The 16,318-nt window shown below is 35.0% G+C and overlaps 4 protein-coding genes and 1 pseudogene across 5 annotated transcripts; 1 reads left to right on the forward strand and 4 right to left on the reverse strand.

Annotated features, from left to right (window-relative positions):
- Nucleotides 1–1,694: 1,694 nt before the first annotated feature.
- LOC9320011 lies at nt 1,695–4,478 on the reverse strand (annotated as a pseudogene).
- A 216-nt stretch (nt 4,479–4,694) lies between these two features.
- LOC9322063 (toll/interleukin-1 receptor-like protein) lies at nt 4,695–6,275 on the reverse strand. Its single transcript, XM_002885951.2, has 3 exons — nt 5,557–6,275; nt 5,315–5,387; nt 4,695–5,227 (listed from the first exon to the last, which is right to left on the reverse strand). Exons 1-3 carry the CDS (start codon nt 5,988–5,990, stop codon nt 4,811–4,813), a joined length of 924 nt encoding a protein of 307 aa, XP_002885997.2. The 5' UTR covers nt 5,991–6,275; the 3' UTR covers nt 4,695–4,810.
- A 92-nt stretch (nt 6,276–6,367) lies between these two features.
- LOC9322065 (26S proteasome regulatory subunit 4 homolog B) lies at nt 6,368–8,853 on the reverse strand. The gene is made up of 6 exons (XM_021032015.1): nt 8,184–8,853; nt 7,833–8,078; nt 7,319–7,488; nt 6,999–7,215; nt 6,767–6,907; nt 6,368–6,690 (listed from the first exon to the last, which is right to left on the reverse strand). Exons 1-6 carry the CDS (start codon nt 8,655–8,657, stop codon nt 6,607–6,609), a joined length of 1,332 nt encoding a protein of 443 aa, XP_020887674.1. The 5' UTR covers nt 8,658–8,853; the 3' UTR covers nt 6,368–6,606.
- Nucleotides 8,854–9,441: 588 nt separating this feature from the next.
- LOC9322066 (protein CONTINUOUS VASCULAR RING 1) lies at nt 9,442–11,593 on the forward strand. The gene is made up of 7 exons (XM_002883898.2): nt 9,442–9,810; nt 10,247–10,299; nt 10,394–10,503; nt 10,585–10,752; nt 10,848–10,945; nt 11,058–11,184; nt 11,294–11,593. Exons 1-7 carry the CDS (start codon nt 9,658–9,660, stop codon nt 11,383–11,385), a joined length of 801 nt encoding a protein of 266 aa, XP_002883944.1. The 5' UTR covers nt 9,442–9,657; the 3' UTR covers nt 11,386–11,593.
- A 115-nt stretch (nt 11,594–11,708) lies between these two features.
- On the reverse strand, nt 11,709–15,077 carry LOC9320012 (protein tesmin/TSO1-like CXC 6). 2 transcript variants are annotated; one of them, XM_021032328.1, is made up of 8 exons: nt 14,549–15,077; nt 14,146–14,468; nt 13,875–13,952; nt 13,600–13,777; nt 13,165–13,512; nt 12,954–13,039; nt 12,429–12,871; nt 11,709–12,331 (listed from the first exon to the last, which is right to left on the reverse strand). In XM_021032328.1, the coding sequence occupies exons 2-8, from the start codon at nt 14,421–14,423 to the stop codon at nt 12,066–12,068; spliced, it is 1,677 nt and encodes a 558-aa protein (XP_020887987.1). In that variant the 5' UTR covers nt 14,424–14,468; nt 14,549–15,077; the 3' UTR covers nt 11,709–12,065. The 2 variants fall into 2 exon arrangements, with proteins under 2 accessions (XP_020887987.1, XP_020887986.1); XM_021032327.1 differs by having other exon boundaries at nt 14,146–15,077.
- Nucleotides 15,078–16,318: the final 1,241 nt, after the last annotated feature.

Consider the following 16,318-nt stretch of genomic DNA (forward strand, 5'->3'; position numbering starts at 1 on the left):
ATTTCAGATTTTGAAACGTGTAAATAAAAAAAATTTCCTTTTAATAAAAAAAATAATTATAAAAAATTATAATTTAAACAGTTTTAAAATGTAAAAAAACTAATTATAAGGAAATTGTACCTATAATTCCATAAGATATTTTGCCATCTAGCAAACAAAAGTTTTGTTTTTAACAACTTAAAAATTGTTAAAAGAAAAATACAACAAAATTATAAATTTAAACAGTTTTAAAAATATTATAATAAGAAAACTATAAGTATATATTTGTTCTTTTGCTTCGGAATCACGGGACCATCTCCTCCTCTTCCGCGAGTTTTCCTCTCAGGTTTGGCGCTTGGTTTTCAGCAGGTTATGCCCTCGTCAGAGGCTGTTTTGCTCCTGGGCAGAACTACTCTCCTGGTCCCGGCGAGCTTCAGCCTCTGCTCCTTCTCTCCTCAGAAAAGTGGCAGCTCAGGCAGTGGTGTATACTGTGGCGGCAGCGAAATAATGTCCTCCACAACTCTCAACGGCTTGCTCCTTCAGTTGTTTTCAAGCTGGTGGATCGTGATATGCACAACATCATCTCTTCCAGAAGACTTCGGCGGCGTTGGTGTTATCTGATGTTGCTTTGGACTCGTTAGATTGTTCTATCTCTATCTTAGTTGTTATTGTACCCATGTTTTTGTTTTTTTTGACATGGTTGCTCTTGTGTAGGTTTGCTCTCTTGTAAAGCCTCAAACATTCATTCATTAATGATATTTACTTCTTTAGCAAAAAAAAAAAAGTATATATAAAGAAATTATATATATTTTTTCCATAAAAATAGAAATTCTAAAATTGTGCTAAACTTTTTATTTATAAGTTACCAATTGGATAACAGGTCCTCGTCTTGTCGAAATGGCAGAGAACTTCAACTGCATATGCTAATTTAATCCATTAGGATCAACGAAAAGAGAAAATCTTGAATAGTTTTTACTTGTATTTTGTAGAAGAATCCTGAATCGAATGGTTTTTGAGCGAAGGATGATCAAAGGCTAGCTGCTTTTGAATGTCGATGCAGTCCAATATATATGTAACCATGTTTTCGTCTGTCAAAATACAAAGCAAATAAGTAAATTGATGTGGTCTAATAAAGAAAATGTTATTTTGATTCCAAAGTGAGGTTAAAAGTTGTGGCTATTCGGGTTTTTTTTACTAATCTAAAATGCAAAAGTATCTTTGGTTCTAACTTCTAAGCAATAAGTATAGCCTAGTTTTACAACATCAAATTTGAACAGATAAAACAAAAATGAAAGAAACTTATTGAAATATGAGTTTTTTTAGTTCTTTCCTATACACTGTTATAATAATTGAGCTAATTCATTTAATTTCTTATGACATATAAATTTCCTATAATTTTTTTCTTTCACTCATCCTAAAAATATGCTTTTAAAAGTAATCGTATACGATTGCTTGTATCACAGACCATATCAGTAGAAAGATAATATAAATTTTGACGTTCAACAATTTATTTGTTTAAGAGTAACATCAAAAGTTTTAAAATTAAAAAGTTAAATTTACTTGGAAACTTTTTACGTACTACATGTGTTTTTTTTTCTTTTGATGGTATTGTTCTTCGGCTATCAGTAACCAAAATAAGAGTAATTGTTGACAAAGTCAACCAGATAAGCTTGGTGGAGGACCTCATAGAAAATCAAGGATCTTAAACTATTATTACCAAAGATGATTGAAGCATAACAAGTATATATATGGTCTCACATTTATAGGAAATAATTAATAAAATAAAAAACAAAATCTGAAAAACATTAATAAAATATGAAAAAGATGTTAAAGATCTGTTAACTAATTGTGCATCCTCCTGGTCCTCCATAAAAAATTGCACTAGACCACTCCTCACCAACCGTTGATATCGTTTGGACGTTATAACAAGTTGGACTGTTTGCAAATAACATTAGACCCGAAGTTGGGGGACTCCTAACTTCTTTTGAAACATGATCGATCACTTTAAGACCATTCACAAAAGCTGCCTTTTTAAAGCCCTCTTGTGGAAAATGTCCACTTCCCATGATTGGGCTTATCATGTTTTCCACTGAACTAAAAACTTCTCCTCCCCAAAATATCCGATTTGCTCCATTAGCTAAGCCTTCAAAATGGAACAATGATCTTGGCCAATACCCAATTGGCTCGTCGCCTAGCACAAACCACCAATCTCCTGTATAATAATCCTGATTTAACCAAAAGCATTAACTCTTTTAGAAATGGCGATTCAGATTTTAGTTTTGTTTAGTTTTATTTTCTTTTTGGATTAATAGAAATTGAAACATAATGAAAACATTTGTAGTTTCTTTTGGTTTTGGTTTTATTTAATGCAATTTCGGTTTATGAAGCCAAATCAAAACAAAAACTCATGACTTTTGGTTTATATATATACTCAATTCGGTTTAGACTAAATAATTTTGATTTGTTGGCGGTTTAAGAAGATAATACTCAGCGATCTATAAACAAAATTGTGGTTTGGTTTAAATTATTAAATTTGGGTTGGTCAATAATTATTTTATTACATTTTTTGGTAAATATATCTAACTATTACTCTCTCCGTTTCGTTTTACTTGTCGTTTTAGAGTTGAAATTTTGTTTTATAATAGTTGTCGTTTTAGGTTTTCGATGCAAATGTTTGGTGAAAATTCCAGTTTTATCCCTACTGTTTTAATGTTTCGGCCAATGAATTTTTTTATAAAATATATTAATAAAGGGTAAAACAGAAAATTTAATGTTTTTCTTAATTTGTGTGAGAAAACCTTAAACGACAATTAAAACGAAACGGAGGGAGTATGTAACTTATGAGAGTAGTTTGAGAAAAATGGTGCTACATATATACCTTGAATAAGCTGACTTCTAACTGATATTGTTGACCATCATAAATGGAAACAGGTTCGGCACGAGCTCCAAGAGCGAACTTGCTGCTTACTTGAACAAACCCAGGACATAATGTACTATAGCAACCTGTTTTGTTATATCCATTTACCTATTTTAAACAATAAAAAACAAGATAGTTTATCCAGTATAACTAGACTATATATGTAATAAATTACCAAAATTTAAATATTTTTGAGGATCTTACCGACCAATATGTAAATAAGCCACTATGATTCTGGTTCAATTTTGGGGATACCTGGGGGATTTTGTTCTTTTCAATTATATAGATATTTTGAATTATTATGAAATATAAACTATTAGATTTTTGACTTACTATCCATCCAGCTGAGATGCTCTGTAACGTATCTTTAAGACCGCTCTCGACAGATATACTTGCTGGACTAAGTTGATCATCTTTGACAAATGGATCCCATATATTAATGTTTCCCCTTGCTCCATCATTGTCTTTATAGTACTGAGCTATCGCAAACTAAGATAATCATAAGGAGAAAACCAAAATATAAGCACATATGTGTTAGGGTGTTAAGGTCTCAACTATATGAGCAAGAAGTGTTTCTTACATGATGACGGTTCATACCGGGGCAGTTCCCGTCTTGGGGTGCTGGATACTTGAACCCTAAGGATTTCAAACGTTGAAATTGTATAAGATCTTCAAGTGTAGTTCTTTTAATAATCACTGTTCCAAGTGGACAACTTATGTCGTCAGCTTGTCGAAATGGCAGAGAACTTGATTTTTGAGAAGTGTTGTTATCTCTTGTCCATTTAGGTATAATTGTAGGCTTCAACTGTATATGATAATTTAATCCATTAGTAAAAAGAAAGAATCTTGAATAGCTTTTGGTTGTAATTCATAGAATAAAACCTGAATCGAATGGTTTTTGAGCGAAGGATGATCAAAGGCTAGCTGCTTTTGAATGTCGATGCAGTCCAATATGTAACCATGTTTCGTCTATCAAAATACGTACAAAGCAAAAAAAAAAAAAAATGATGTGGTCTATAAAAATGTTATTTTGATTCGAAAGTGAGGTTAAAAGTTGTGGCTATTCGGTCATTTTTTAAAATCTAAAATGCAAAAATATCTTTGGTTCTAATGTAAACAATTAGAATAGTTTAACAACATCAAATTTGAGCAGAATAACAAAAATGAAAAGAGTATTATTGAAATATGAGTTGTTTTAGTTCTTTCCTACACTGTCATAACAACTGAGCTAATTCAATATTTAATATCTTAATTAGGACATAGAAATTTCCCATATTTCAACAATTTATTTGTTTAAGAATAACATCAAAAGTTTAAAAAGAAAAAGTTAAATTTACTTGAAAACTTTTTACTGCGGGTTTATTAATATGGTTGAGTAGTTTCTCTAGCTCATTTTTTTTCCTCTTTTGATGGTATGGTTCTTCGGCTCTCGGTAACGAAAATGAGAGTTATTGTTGACAAAGTCAACAAGATAAGCTTGGTGGAGGACCTCATAGAAAACAAAGGATCTTAAACTATTATTACCAAAGATGATTGAAGCATAACAACTATATATATTATATATGGTCTCACATTTATAGGAAATAATTAATAAAATAAAAAAACAAAATCTGAAAAACATTAATAAAATATGAAAAACATTAATAAAGTAAAAAAAAAATCTGAAATTATTGAAAACCAACAAAGAACCTATATATATTATATAGTGACTGACATACACAAGATGGATGATGTTACTTAAATTGTTTTGGGGGATTTAACTTCTAAAAAAACTTCTAAAATATGTGATAAATATGAATTTTGTATGTTTAAAGTAAAACTTAAAATTGAAAAAAATTGTAAGAACAGAAGAGAGAACAAATTATAACAAAGTAATGAGTGTATCTATAATATACAACAAGTAAATGAAACTAATTATCTAGATCTTTTGATCAACAAAGTACAAAGTAAACCTAACGCAAACATGATTGGCCAAACCGAGAATTTGATGGGAGTGTCATCTCTACGTGTGATGAATGAATAGTTAACGGCAGTGATAGTCGTTTGGCACAAGGCGCAAACCAAGCCAAGCATCTCTGGAAAGCTACCAAATCTGTTTGATCTTTGAGTTTGATAGTGAAACCAAGGAATGGGCCAAGTCCACTTCCACACAACTCTCTCAACTCTGCCTTTGTGCAAGAGATCTATGATGCAAAGTAGACATGATAACAATGACATTGACATTGCAACCAATGCGTATAAAGGTTTATGTGCAGAGGAGATCTGGTCGAAAACAGAAGAAGCTATCTCCAACATGAGGTTTGTGATGACTAGAGACCACTCAATTATAATCTGCTAAAAAAAAAGACGGAAGTTTCATTCGAATCATTTTCGCCAACATATTTGTTAGTAACAAGGCGGTTTTTTGATCTAAAAGACCTTCATTCTTGAGGCTCTTAGCAGCTTGTTTTCGATTTCCCGAGCTATTTCATTCACCAACATCTCCTCATCACTGGGAATATAAGCATAAGCAAAAGCACACTATTTACAAGTAGAGAAAGCAGTGATCATAATATTAATCCCAGAGCTTAAAACATGTATAATGCATCGTTTACAAACAACAACAACAACAACAAAAAAAAAAAAATGCAAAAGAGCTATATGAGTAATTGGGGATATACCTCAAATAGGCAGTACTCCATCCAGGGAGGTTAATGGCTTCTGTAAAACCATCTTTCCATTCTTGAAGCTTTTCGGCTATATCCCGTCGCTTAGCAAAGGCATCTCCAAAACTTCCTGTCTGATTTTCAATGTCGAGAGGATCCACATGGTAAAGGACAGGTATCACAATCTGACCAAACTTTTCTTTGCATTTCAAGATGGCTACAACTTCATCTAAACACCATTTCGAATCCCCAAAGTTTTCCGAGAAAACAATGACTGAAATTCTCGATACTTCGATTGCTTTTAACGACTCTTCGTATCTCTCTTCAGCCGGTAGTTCGTCATATAAGAAGGTTTTGATCCGCTTCCTACGTAGACAGCCACAGAGATGGCTCACGAAGTTGTCACGAGTGTCTTTGGCCCTGAAACTTATGAACACATCGTGTTTCATTGTAAGACTTGATGAATTTATTTTTCTATTTTTATCATACAAGTCTCCCTTCTTCTGTAACCATCTTTAGTTCTTTATAACTTTCTTTGCAATTTCCTAGAAATTATTATCTCTACTAAAGTACAAAAACACACGACGTAACTCCTTTTTTCTATTGCAATTTTCAAACTTTCTTCGTAGTTTCTTGGAAGTGTATGTATTTAATATTTGATTTAGACATCAATCTGTCGACAAATATCGACAGCAACTTATGCTGACTTTCATGTCATGTTAGTACAATCAAATCAGTTTTCACTGGATTGAATTGATTTTCGGAAGCACACTCGATTATGTTCTGTACCACTCCAACTTTTTTGTTGTAACCAACAGAAGCTTAGAATTGCAAATTGGACTATATTAGTAATAACCAGAGTAAAAATAATGGAAATTTCAAATGAATATATCTATGAGGTGGTTCTGAAGAATGCAAACTAATAAATTGCTAATTTCTAAGCAGATTAATAAAGAGCAAACGATTTTATATGATCAGAAAAAGCTAAGCATGGAGTGAAATAGTAAAATCGAGAAAAAGAGAGCAAACTCGAAAAAGAGATTGAAATAGTCGTTTGTGCTTCTTTCACATGTAAAGACCTTCAGGGACTCCTTCTTTCTTCTTGAACATAACCTTCTCCTTGGCCTTCTTGAAGTCCACATGCGTCACCTAAACCAATAGACCAAATAAGGTTATTCAAAGATTACGTAGATGAATCAAGTGGTGAGAATCAGAGAATCTTTACTTTCATCCGACGCTCTCTAAGAGCAAGCAGACCAGCTTCTGTGCATATCGCCTTTATATCAGCTCCTGAGAACTCGTCTTTCGTCATTACAAACTCTTCTAAGTTCACATCTTCAGCCAAAGTCATCTTTGATGTGTGTATCTAATAATGGAATGCAATTAAAAACCCATCAGAGCTTTCTACAAAACTCACAAAATTAAAGAAAAGTTCAGGATCACCAATTGTGTGGTACCTGGAAGATACGTCTCCTTGTTTTGATATCTGGAAGAGGGAACTCGATTTTCCTGTCGATCCGGCCTGGTCTAAGAAGTGCCGGGTCTAGACTTTCAATTCTGTTTGTCGCGAGAATAACCTTAACATCTCCTCTTGAATCAAATCCATCAAGCTGGTTCAGTAGTTCCAACATGGTTCTTTGGATTTCACGTTCACCACCTGAGTTTGCGTCATACCTGTTTCAACCACCATTTTAAATCACTGATTAGATACCATCTCCGAAGCAAAGTCCAGAACATTGTTATCAATGGATCATGTTTGTGTAGTATTTAGGCATACCGCTTGGTGCCAACAGCATCAATCTCATCTATGAAAACAATAGAAGGTGAAAGGTCATCAGCAACCCTGAAAAGCTCCCTCACAAGCTTGGGACCATCTCCCAGATACTTCTGAATCAGTTCACTACCGACAACACGCAAGAAAGTAGCTGATGTAGAATTCGCCACTGCCTGAAAGAATAACAAGAAATAATACTTGCTCATTTAACAAGCATAAGACACATTAAAAAGAGCCACACAGCAACAATCCATGCTTGCGACGTAGACAAAACAGAAAACGAAGACATTAGATCAGTAAAATGACTCTGAAAATCTTCCTCCATCTGCACAAGTACTACTATCTAATATCTAAATTCTAGGTGATCAAACCAAAGAAGCCACTGTCCTGACTAATTTATCTTTCTAGGGACAAAGAATTACAGCTTAGCTTAGTGAAGATTGCTAAAAGACTTAATTGAGTAATTAACAACTAGGAAGCTTCTAATACTTGATACACTATAGGCCAAAAGACGAACCTTAGCAAGCAATGTCTTCCCAGTGCCTGGCTCACCATACAAGATCACACCTTTTGGTGGCTTAATACCGATATCTTCATACAACTCGGGATGTGTTAAAGGTAGCTCAACAGCTTCCTTGATCTCCTGAATCTGAGCTTCTAAACCTCCAATGTCAGCATATGACTCTAAAGGAGCTTTCTCCACTTTCATCACAGACACCATTGGATCAACTTCATCTTGAAGAATCCCAACAACAGAGAGTACCTATCACAAAACAATATCACATAGAAGAAGCATTGTAAAATTAGATACTCTTCCAACTAAATTCCTATTTCAATCTCCCAGAAAACGAATCCCGAACTTCAATACCTTGTTATGCATCAAAATTGAACAACCAGGTTCAAGCTGATCCTTATCAACGAAAGACAAAATCCCAACGTAATACTCAGGACCAACAGAAGAAGAAACAATGGCGTGATTCTCATCAATAAGCTCTTCAAGATTGCCAACACTCATAGGTGTACCACGAAGATCATCAACTTTAGATCTATCTTCCTCAGCTTTCTCTTCCTGAGGTTTCAATCTCTCCTGATTCGCTACGAATTCTTCTTCCATAAGCAAATAGTCCTTGATTCGCTCCAGTTTAAGCAATCGAAGCTTACATTTAGTAGAAGGAGTCACCGTCGGCAATCTCGCCGCCGCTTCAGGTCCTTTCTGCTTCCGTTGCTTCCTCCCTACACGAGCAGGTGGTGCGGCTGGTTCGAACTTCTTCTCTTTCTTGTCACCACCATCTGGTTTCCGATCTCCTTGCCGATTCAATCCGCCGGAAGGTCCTTGACCCATTGGAGTTTCTTCTTTCTCTTTTGCTTCGTCTCTCTCTCTCTCAGAGGTTTCTTGCTCTCGGAGAAACAAATCTTCAAATTTGATAGCGGAGTAGAGAATAAAAATGGGCTTATTAGTTTGGGCCTTTTTAACGATGTGAGAAGCTTAATGGGCCTAGAGGTATCGCAATTTTTTCAAAACGGATTCAACCTAACCTATTACTTCCTCCATTTCGATTTACTTGTCGTTTTAGAGTTAAAATTTTATTTCATAATAGTTGTCGTTTTAAGTTTTTGATGAAAATGTTTGGTGAAAATTCCAGTTTTATCCTTACTGTTTTAATGTTTCGGCCAATGATTTTTTATAAAATATATTAATAAAGGGTAAAATAGAAAATTTAATGTTTTTCTTAATTTGTGTGAGAAAACCTTAAACGACAACTAAAACGAAACGGAGGGAGTATCTATTATCTCAACTTATTTATTCAAATAAGAATTGAATTTATTCATATTGTTTGTGTAAGTACACAATTTGAAATGCAAAAACAAAAGAAAGATACAATCGCGGAAATATCAATCAAATCTTTATATTAGTCTTTTTATTATTAAATTTGTGGTATTTTGGAGATTGTTAGCTAAATTTAGTAGTAAAACTTATTTTTGTGTTATTTGTGAGAATTTATTATGTACATCAAATGTATTTATTGCATTAATTTACAAAGATTTATTAATCTTTTCATCTTTTGAAAAAAAATTTGTATACACTAATTTAAAATAAAATAAAAAATAATAATCATGTGATTAGGAAAAGATAAATAAAACAAGACAAATATAAAAAGAAAAATCGAAAAACGACAGAGAACTTCAAGTTGGAGTTAGCTAGCTAGCTTGCTTTATGCACAGAAGAACAGTCGCCGGCTAAAGTCTCAACCTTTTTCCTCTCCGCCGTTCACATTCACCTGCATTTCTCCCTTCTTTCTTCTTCTCCGGCTAGATTTCATTGTCGCCTGAGTTTCTCGGCGATGGGAGACGAGAAGCCGGCGATTGTTATGGCCAATCGAGAAAGAGATCGAGAGCTTCTGATTCCCGTTGCTGATTCCGGCGACAAAGACGATGGTCCTTCTTCAAAGCCTTCTTCTTCTTCTTCCTCTTCTTCGCATCAATCCAGCCAAGAGGTCTACTTTCCTGATATTGAATCTTATACGATCTTCTTCGTTTTCTCATTTCAAGATTCATGCGAAAATAACACTAGAATTGGATTGATTTTAAGCTCTTAGTTCCTTTCAAGATTTAGTCTTCAGAGATTTAGCCGATTCTGTTTCCTCTTAGTTCAAAATCTGGGAACTTGTTTTACCCTAGATTCAATCTATTTCAAGAACACTTGCTTAGATAAGTTTGGTAGTGTTTTAACTAGCCAAACACTGATCTTAATTCTTAAGATGCTTATAAAAATTTGACCTTTTTCTGATTGGGTAGAGTATGAATTTGCATTCCAAGTGTTTTGGTTGTGATCCGTCAGATTCTTGAGTCTTTATGTTATGCTAATTCATGTTTTCAATTATATATAACACATAGAGCATTGTGGTCTGATGCTTTAGCTATTTTCTCCAGACGTTTAGCTTGTTCATTAGGGGTTGGGCGTCAAAGAAGTTCATGACAGGCTGGTAAGGAGGAGTTGAAATTTTGGCATTCGATGAAGTTGTCACAGATTCAGCAAAACTTGTGTTGATAGTTTTAAATCTCAATTGCTTTGTGCAGTGTTATCCTACTTCCTATTGCAATTACTTTCTATATAACATGGTGGTTTATTCACTTTGTCGATGGATTCTTCTCTCCAATATATGCACAACTTGGGATCAACGTATTTGGTAAGAATTTGAGTGGCTTCTCTTTATTGTATTAACAACTTGATATCGGTTTCTCACACGAGTTTGATTTTGGTTTTATAGGTTTCGGTTTTCTGACTTCCATTGCATTCATCTTCTTGGTCGGGGTGTTCATGTCCTCGTGGTTGGGTGCATCGGTTCTGAACTTGGGAGAGTGGTTTATCAAGCGGATGCCCTTTGTTCGTCACATCTACAACGCCTCCAAGCAAATCAGCACGGCCATATCGCCTGGTCTAGCTTTAAAAAATCTTATTTTGCTTCTCAACAGTGGATCAAATTTTCCAATCTCAACTTGTTCTTATCCATTTTGTTCCTTCTCATTTCAGATCAAAATACACAAGCTTTCAAGGAAGTTGCAATCATCAGGCACCCCCGTGTAGGTGAATACGCATTTGGCTTCATTACATCAACTGTTGTTCTCCAGGTGAGTGAAAATGCTTGGCTCAAGGATTTGGTTATTCTTTTCAGAACTTCTTAAGGATACAGAGGGCAGATACAATTTCGTGGCCATGTAATAATGCTCTTCATCCTTGCAGAACTACCCAACCGAGGAGGAACTCTGCTGTGTATATGTTCCCACGAACCACCTGTACATTGGAGATATACTACTTGTCAACAGTAATGACGTTATCAGGCCAAATCTCTCTGTCCGGGAAGGAATTGGTGAGATTTCAGAACCTATTGTCTGTCTTAGATACATCTATTGTTATATGGCATTCAAATTTATTTGTGGAAAGCTACTGAACTTTTTATACTCATTCTTCATCTGCAGAGATTGTTGTCTCGGGTGGAATGTCAATGCCACAGATTCTATCGACTCTTGATAAACCTTTGGCCTCGATTGATAGAGCTACAAGCTTATAGTTTCAAGTAGAAGATTCTCTTTTTGTTGGGATTTGTTGATGAGTGTGTGTCTGTCTCTGGAGTCTCTTCAATATTGTTGTAATATTTCATTTGTGTTCAGAAAAGTGTATAATGTAAGATAGGTCTCTCTCTTCTTAGATATGAATCTTTCTCCTGAAAATATTATTTTTCTTGAAAAAGTATTGAGAAATTCCTTCCATTTTTACAAGAATTGACTAAATCCTCTATCAAAAAAAAGACCAAAATTTGATTTTGTTTATTTATTCTTCAAATCTCAAGATGAAGTTAACATCAGGTTCCTAAAACATATAAGAATCAGACAATAGCATGTATGTTCCACAGTAAGCATCACTGTGATTGCCAATGGTAAGTAACAATGTACACAAATAATGACAACAATTTGTAAAGAAACAGCTCTCTTATGAATCAAAGAGAAGAATTTGGAGGAAAGAAAAGAAGAAGAAAGCCTAATAACACAATCAAAATTGTGTGAATAGTTATATAGTAATACTTTCTAAGCACCTGCTAATGCGATGAAGCCGCAACCTCTCCTCGGTTTTAGAATATGTAAGAGGAAGAAAAAGAAGTGTTGGTGGCATTACCTCGTAAATCAGGCACAGGGAGGTGGATGCAGCTGCATTTCTGTAAAGTTATTGTTTCCTAAACGAGTAAATATTGATTCAGAGGTCTTTCTTCTCAGACAAAGCTGGAGTTTTATGAAGATGAGTTTGTGAGGATGTGTTTGGTGTTGTTGTTGTTGTGGTTGTTGTTGTTGTTATTGTTGTTGTTGTTGTTGTTGTTTTTGTTGTTGTGGTTAGCTGGGAAGGTTGCTTTGCGGTTTGTGAAACTCCATTTGCAACTGGTCTTTGATCAACCACTGGGTCGATTTTGACAGCAGTGTGTACAGGTGTATCTAGATCCATTCTTGACATCAGACAATTTGATTCTGCAACAAACAAACAAACAAAAAAACTAGGTTTGAAAACGTGAATCTTATGTTTGGGCATATACTCCATTTTCATGATGATATAAGAAATGTCTACCTTTTACTTCTCCGCAGGAGATAATTCGGTTAAGGCAGTCACGGAACTTGGTTAATACTACTTTCTCTTGTTCTGCATAAACCTGGTCTTGCCCATTTGGTAGCTGTGAGGGAGGCTCCACCGAACAATTAGGTGAAGCTGCAACCATTAACATTGTGTCCCGTTCGTCACACATCAATGCCAAAGTTTCTGGAGATAGTGACCTCCCTTTGGAGCCATCTGGACCAGATTTCTCAGCTTGATTTCCACTCGCAGCTTTTTCACCCTCGGTACCTTTATTATTGCTGTGTCCTTGATCTTGCACAGAAGAAGCTACGGAAGTTTCTTTCTGATCTGCTAACCTTTCTTCTGTTAATGTCTTTGCAGCTTCCCCAGCTACAGATACCAGAACAGAACAGAGTGCTTTCACATCCTTCGGTTTAATTATGTCTGCCAAAAGAGACCTTCAAAAGAAATCATATTTATAACTCAGTTTCTGCAATCTCAGAGAAAAGATTTAGCTTTGTAAACACATCATAAATTTACCTATATACAACTTTGGATGGGCGTAACGACGCATTGCCTCCAGCATGAGAACCAGTTTTCGGAGATGTGGTTCTTCCACTATTTGCCTGATACCAGTACTTAAACAATAAGATCTCTCATTTCTCTAACAAAGGAGGGCAGATAAGGAAATCATATAGAATATTGACACGACTAAGCAAATAAACTTGAGGTTTTTGCGTAAATGATGTACCTGGCCAAGCCTATGAGTGGATGAATCTTTGGGTCCTTGGTTAAAAAAAATCTCCTGACCTTTCCTTCTCTTAGGAGCTGGAGCAGATGCAAAGCCAGAGGAACCAATAGCTCCGGTTATGGCAGCATTTGCGTGTTGAAGATAAGCCACGTTGTGGGAATGTTCACCGTGAAAGAGAGATTGTCTAACTTCACTTCCTTCAAAGTTTTTGCAATCCAAGCATTTGCAGTTCTCAGAACAAAGAATGTTAGCTTGAAAACACTCACAATACTTCTTAAGACATCCAGATTTCTTGCAGTGACAGCCTTTGTTGTGTCTCCCTAACAACACAACTTCACCAACCTCCTCCTGCAAATCGAGTGAAAATTTATAACTCATCCAACAACCTTAAGACCAACAGTTTGAAGAGCATAACACCATAAGTAAACCACGTACCCTGTTATCTCGTCCGCCGTGTGGACTAGCAGCAATCTTAGGCCTGAACGCATTCGGATTCCGTTCCAGAGTTGATCCAATCGCTTCTCGTCTCTCTGGCTCATTTTCAACGTTGTTGTGACAATTTACACAGTTGCAACCATCACAATAAGAGCCAGATGCAAAGCATTCACAATACCTGATCAAAAAGATATTGCACAATGTTCAATTCATATTTACAAAGTCCACAAAGAAACAAAGAGTTTCTCATCAAATGGTTGATGATGAAGACTTACAGCTTCAAGCACCGTGAGTGTTTACAGTTACACTGTTTCTTCTTCTGAGGTGTTCCATCTCTAGCTTCCCCCACAGGCCTTACAAAAGAGAAGAAACAAGTGTCAACTCTAGAAATTCAAACCTTGCCCTATTCATTATGAAATATCAAAATGTCAATTTCAATAATCTCTATGTAAAGATCTATACTTTAATCCCAAATCTGACTTCAGCAATATAGAAACACATATCTAATAACTAACTTCTCAAAAGTTCAAATTTTTGAAAACTTACGGATGTCTAATTGGGACGTGAAGGATGCCCTGAGATTGTGGCGGCGGTGGAATCGGAGTCCCCACCGTCGCTGTAACCGGTCGTGCCTGACTGGTAATTGGCCGCGTAACCGGCGAAGGGATTGATGCAGCAGCAGTCGAAGAAGATGCAACCGGAGGTTGATTAGACTGTGAATACTCCACACCAGTAAAATCGAGTTGCCTCGCCGACTTCATAGACTCTAGTGTAACCTCATCCGTTTTTGGCGGGAATTTTTCCCCTTCTTCACCTTCTCCCATCTCAAAAAAACTTCGAATTTCTCAGAAGAAACCCAGAAATTTTCCCTATTTTTTCAAAAAAAAAAAAACCCAAAATTTATAATCACCAAATACAAATCAACAAAATTTATAAGATCTGAATCTACCCTTAATCCTGTTTCTACGAAAACCCAGAAACCGAATCGGCGACTGCTAAAACTCAAAAATTGGATTTTGAAATTCGAATTTTTGATCTAGACTTAAAGAGATAGATAGATGAAATTAGGGTTTTGAAAGGTTTTAGCTTCGGAGGAAGAAGAAGAAGAGAGATTTGGTAACCACAGAGGAATCAAAAAAAAAAACAGAGAATTTGGGGTTTTTCTTCTTCTTCTTCTTCGCGAGAGCTTATTGTTTAACTCTGCTCTCCTCCCTCTCTTATACATGTTTTGAAATTTCAATTTTTCTGGATTATATTAGACGGTTAGATTTCACTGACAATTTGATCCTACGGCTCTTATTGAATACGTTGATCCGACGATTACTATTCATATCAGGTTTGAAGTTTCGTTGATCTTTCACCGTCCGATCGTCACAAATTATTTAAACAAAAAAAAAAGCAAATTTATTACTCGTGAGGACACAAGAGAGAAGTAAAGTTTTAAAATAACGGTTTTGGCCCAAATTATTTGGTTCCTCACGAAAATGCCCCAATAGTTTTAAATATTCAAAAACATAGCAAAAGAAAAGAAAAAAAGAAATCTACGTAAGAAAAAGAATCAAAACTGACGATTTGTTGATGTTGCGTGATGAAAAGGAATCGATTTTCTGTATCTATGTTCTTCCCCAAAATTAGGATTTGAAGAGCTTTTTTTTTGTAGTTTAAACAAGAAGAGTCAGGTTTAAAATTGATTTTGGGGATTTATAGAAACTGAAAATGATTTTTATCTTTTAATTAAGGTTTAGTTAACATTTTAATTATCTTCTGACAATAATTAAAAAGTTAATGTTTAGTTATTAAAATAGCATAGTTAAAGTTGACTAATTTCAGGTCTATTTTGCATAGTCAACAAAAAAAACTTTGATATTTATCTTGCTATATAAAGTTGAGATTTCATTTTTAACATGCGTTACCAAAAATAAGAAGATTTGTTTTAAATATTTTCTTCTTAAAATAGATACGTAAATTTTAGAAGAGTATTTAGTTTTTTGTTAATCAAATTCCTCGTCAGAAACAAAATTTATACTCTACATAAAACTAATTCTTTCCTCATAAATGTTGATAAAGCTTGAAGAGTAACTTGAGCCATAAGTTACTAAAATAAAGGAAGAGATAATATTGAGAATATTTAGGAGTTATCTAAATATTGTTTAGGAGATATCTAAACCTAGTCCTAGCTTGTTTTGGGAGTCATCTAAGATCTCTATATAAGAGTTGCCAATGTTGTGGTTAACCTTATGAGTTTTAAGAGATTGAGAGATTAGAGAGCTTTAAGTTTTGTGTAAGTTTCTTAAAGGAATAAAAGAGAGAAGTCTTTTATAGTTCTAATCTTCTAAAATCTCAAAGTGTTTAAATCAATATTTGGTATCAGAGCTTTATTGATTTAAGCATCGGAGACGACCAAGTTGTGTTCATACGTGTTTCTCGTGAAATCATACCATGGCTGACATAATACCTGTACCGGACAAACCGAAAGAGATTAGTATGGGATCCATAAAATGTCCGATGCTCAACAATGTCAACTATATTGTATGGGCGATGCGTATGAAGGCAGCTCTTAAAGTTCACAAAGTGTGGGATACCATTGATCCCGGTTCTAATGATGAGGAGAAGAACGACGTGGGGAAGGCTCTTCTTTTCCAATCTATACCGGAGTCAATGGTTCTTCAAGTCGGTGAACATGATACTTCAAAAGCAGTTTGGGATGCTATAAAAACTA

The sequence above is a fragment of the Arabidopsis lyrata genome, assembly GCF_000004255.2.
Source record: "Arabidopsis lyrata subsp. lyrata unplaced genomic scaffold ARALYscaffold_3, whole genome shotgun sequence".
NCBI classification, from domain to species: Eukaryota; Viridiplantae; Streptophyta; class Magnoliopsida; order Brassicales; family Brassicaceae; genus Arabidopsis; species Arabidopsis lyrata.

What these genes read in the sequence shown, in the direction of transcription:
- LOC9322065 (XM_021032015.1), bottom strand. Translation starts at nt 8,657, where the DNA reads ATGGGTCAAGGACCTTCCGGCGGATTGAATCGGCAAGGAGATCGGAAA. An exon ending in CAAGGAGACGTATCTTCCAG is followed by an intron (nt 6,908 to 6,998) that starts GTACCACACAAT and finishes TTCCATTATTAG; the next exon opens with ATACACACATCAAAGATGAC. An exon ending in TTAGAGAGCGTCGGATGAAA is followed by an intron (nt 6,691 to 6,766) that starts GTAAAGATTCTC and finishes CTATTGGTTTAG; the next exon opens with GTGACGCATGTGGACTTCAA.
- LOC9320012 (XM_021032328.1), bottom strand. Translation starts at nt 14,423, where the DNA reads ATGGGAGAAGGTGAAGAAGGGGAAAAATTCCCGCCAAAAACGGATGAG. An exon ending in CACTCACGGTGCTTGAAGCT is followed by an intron (nt 13,778 to 13,874) that starts GTAAGTCTTCAT and finishes CTTTTTGATCAG; the next exon opens with GTATTGTGAATGCTTTGCAT. An exon ending in CCATCCAAAGTTGTATATAG is followed by an intron (nt 12,872 to 12,953) that starts GTAAATTTATGA and finishes TTTCTTTTGAAG; the next exon opens with GTCTCTTTTGGCAGACATAA.
- LOC9322066 (XM_002883898.2), top strand. Translation starts at nt 9,658, where the DNA reads ATGGGAGACGAGAAGCCGGCGATTGTTATGGCCAATCGAGAAAGAGAT. An exon ending in ACTTGGGATCAACGTATTTG is followed by an intron (nt 10,504 to 10,584) that starts GTAAGAATTTGA and finishes TTGGTTTTATAG; the next exon opens with GTTTCGGTTTTCTGACTTCC. An exon ending in CTCTGTCCGGGAAGGAATTG is followed by an intron (nt 11,185 to 11,293) that starts GTGAGATTTCAG and finishes CTTCATCTGCAG; the next exon opens with AGATTGTTGTCTCGGGTGGA.
- LOC9322063 (XM_002885951.2), bottom strand. Translation starts at nt 5,990, where the DNA reads ATGAAACACGATGTGTTCATAAGTTTCAGGGCCAAAGACACTCGTGAC. An exon ending in TGGAGTACTGCCTATTTGAG is followed by an intron (nt 5,388 to 5,556) that starts GTATATCCCCAA and finishes TTATATTCCCAG; the next exon opens with TGATGAGGAGATGTTGGTGA. An exon ending in TAAGAGCCTCAAGAATGAAG is followed by an intron (nt 5,228 to 5,314) that starts GTCTTTTAGATC and finishes TTTTTTTAGCAG; the next exon opens with ATTATAATTGAGTGGTCTCT.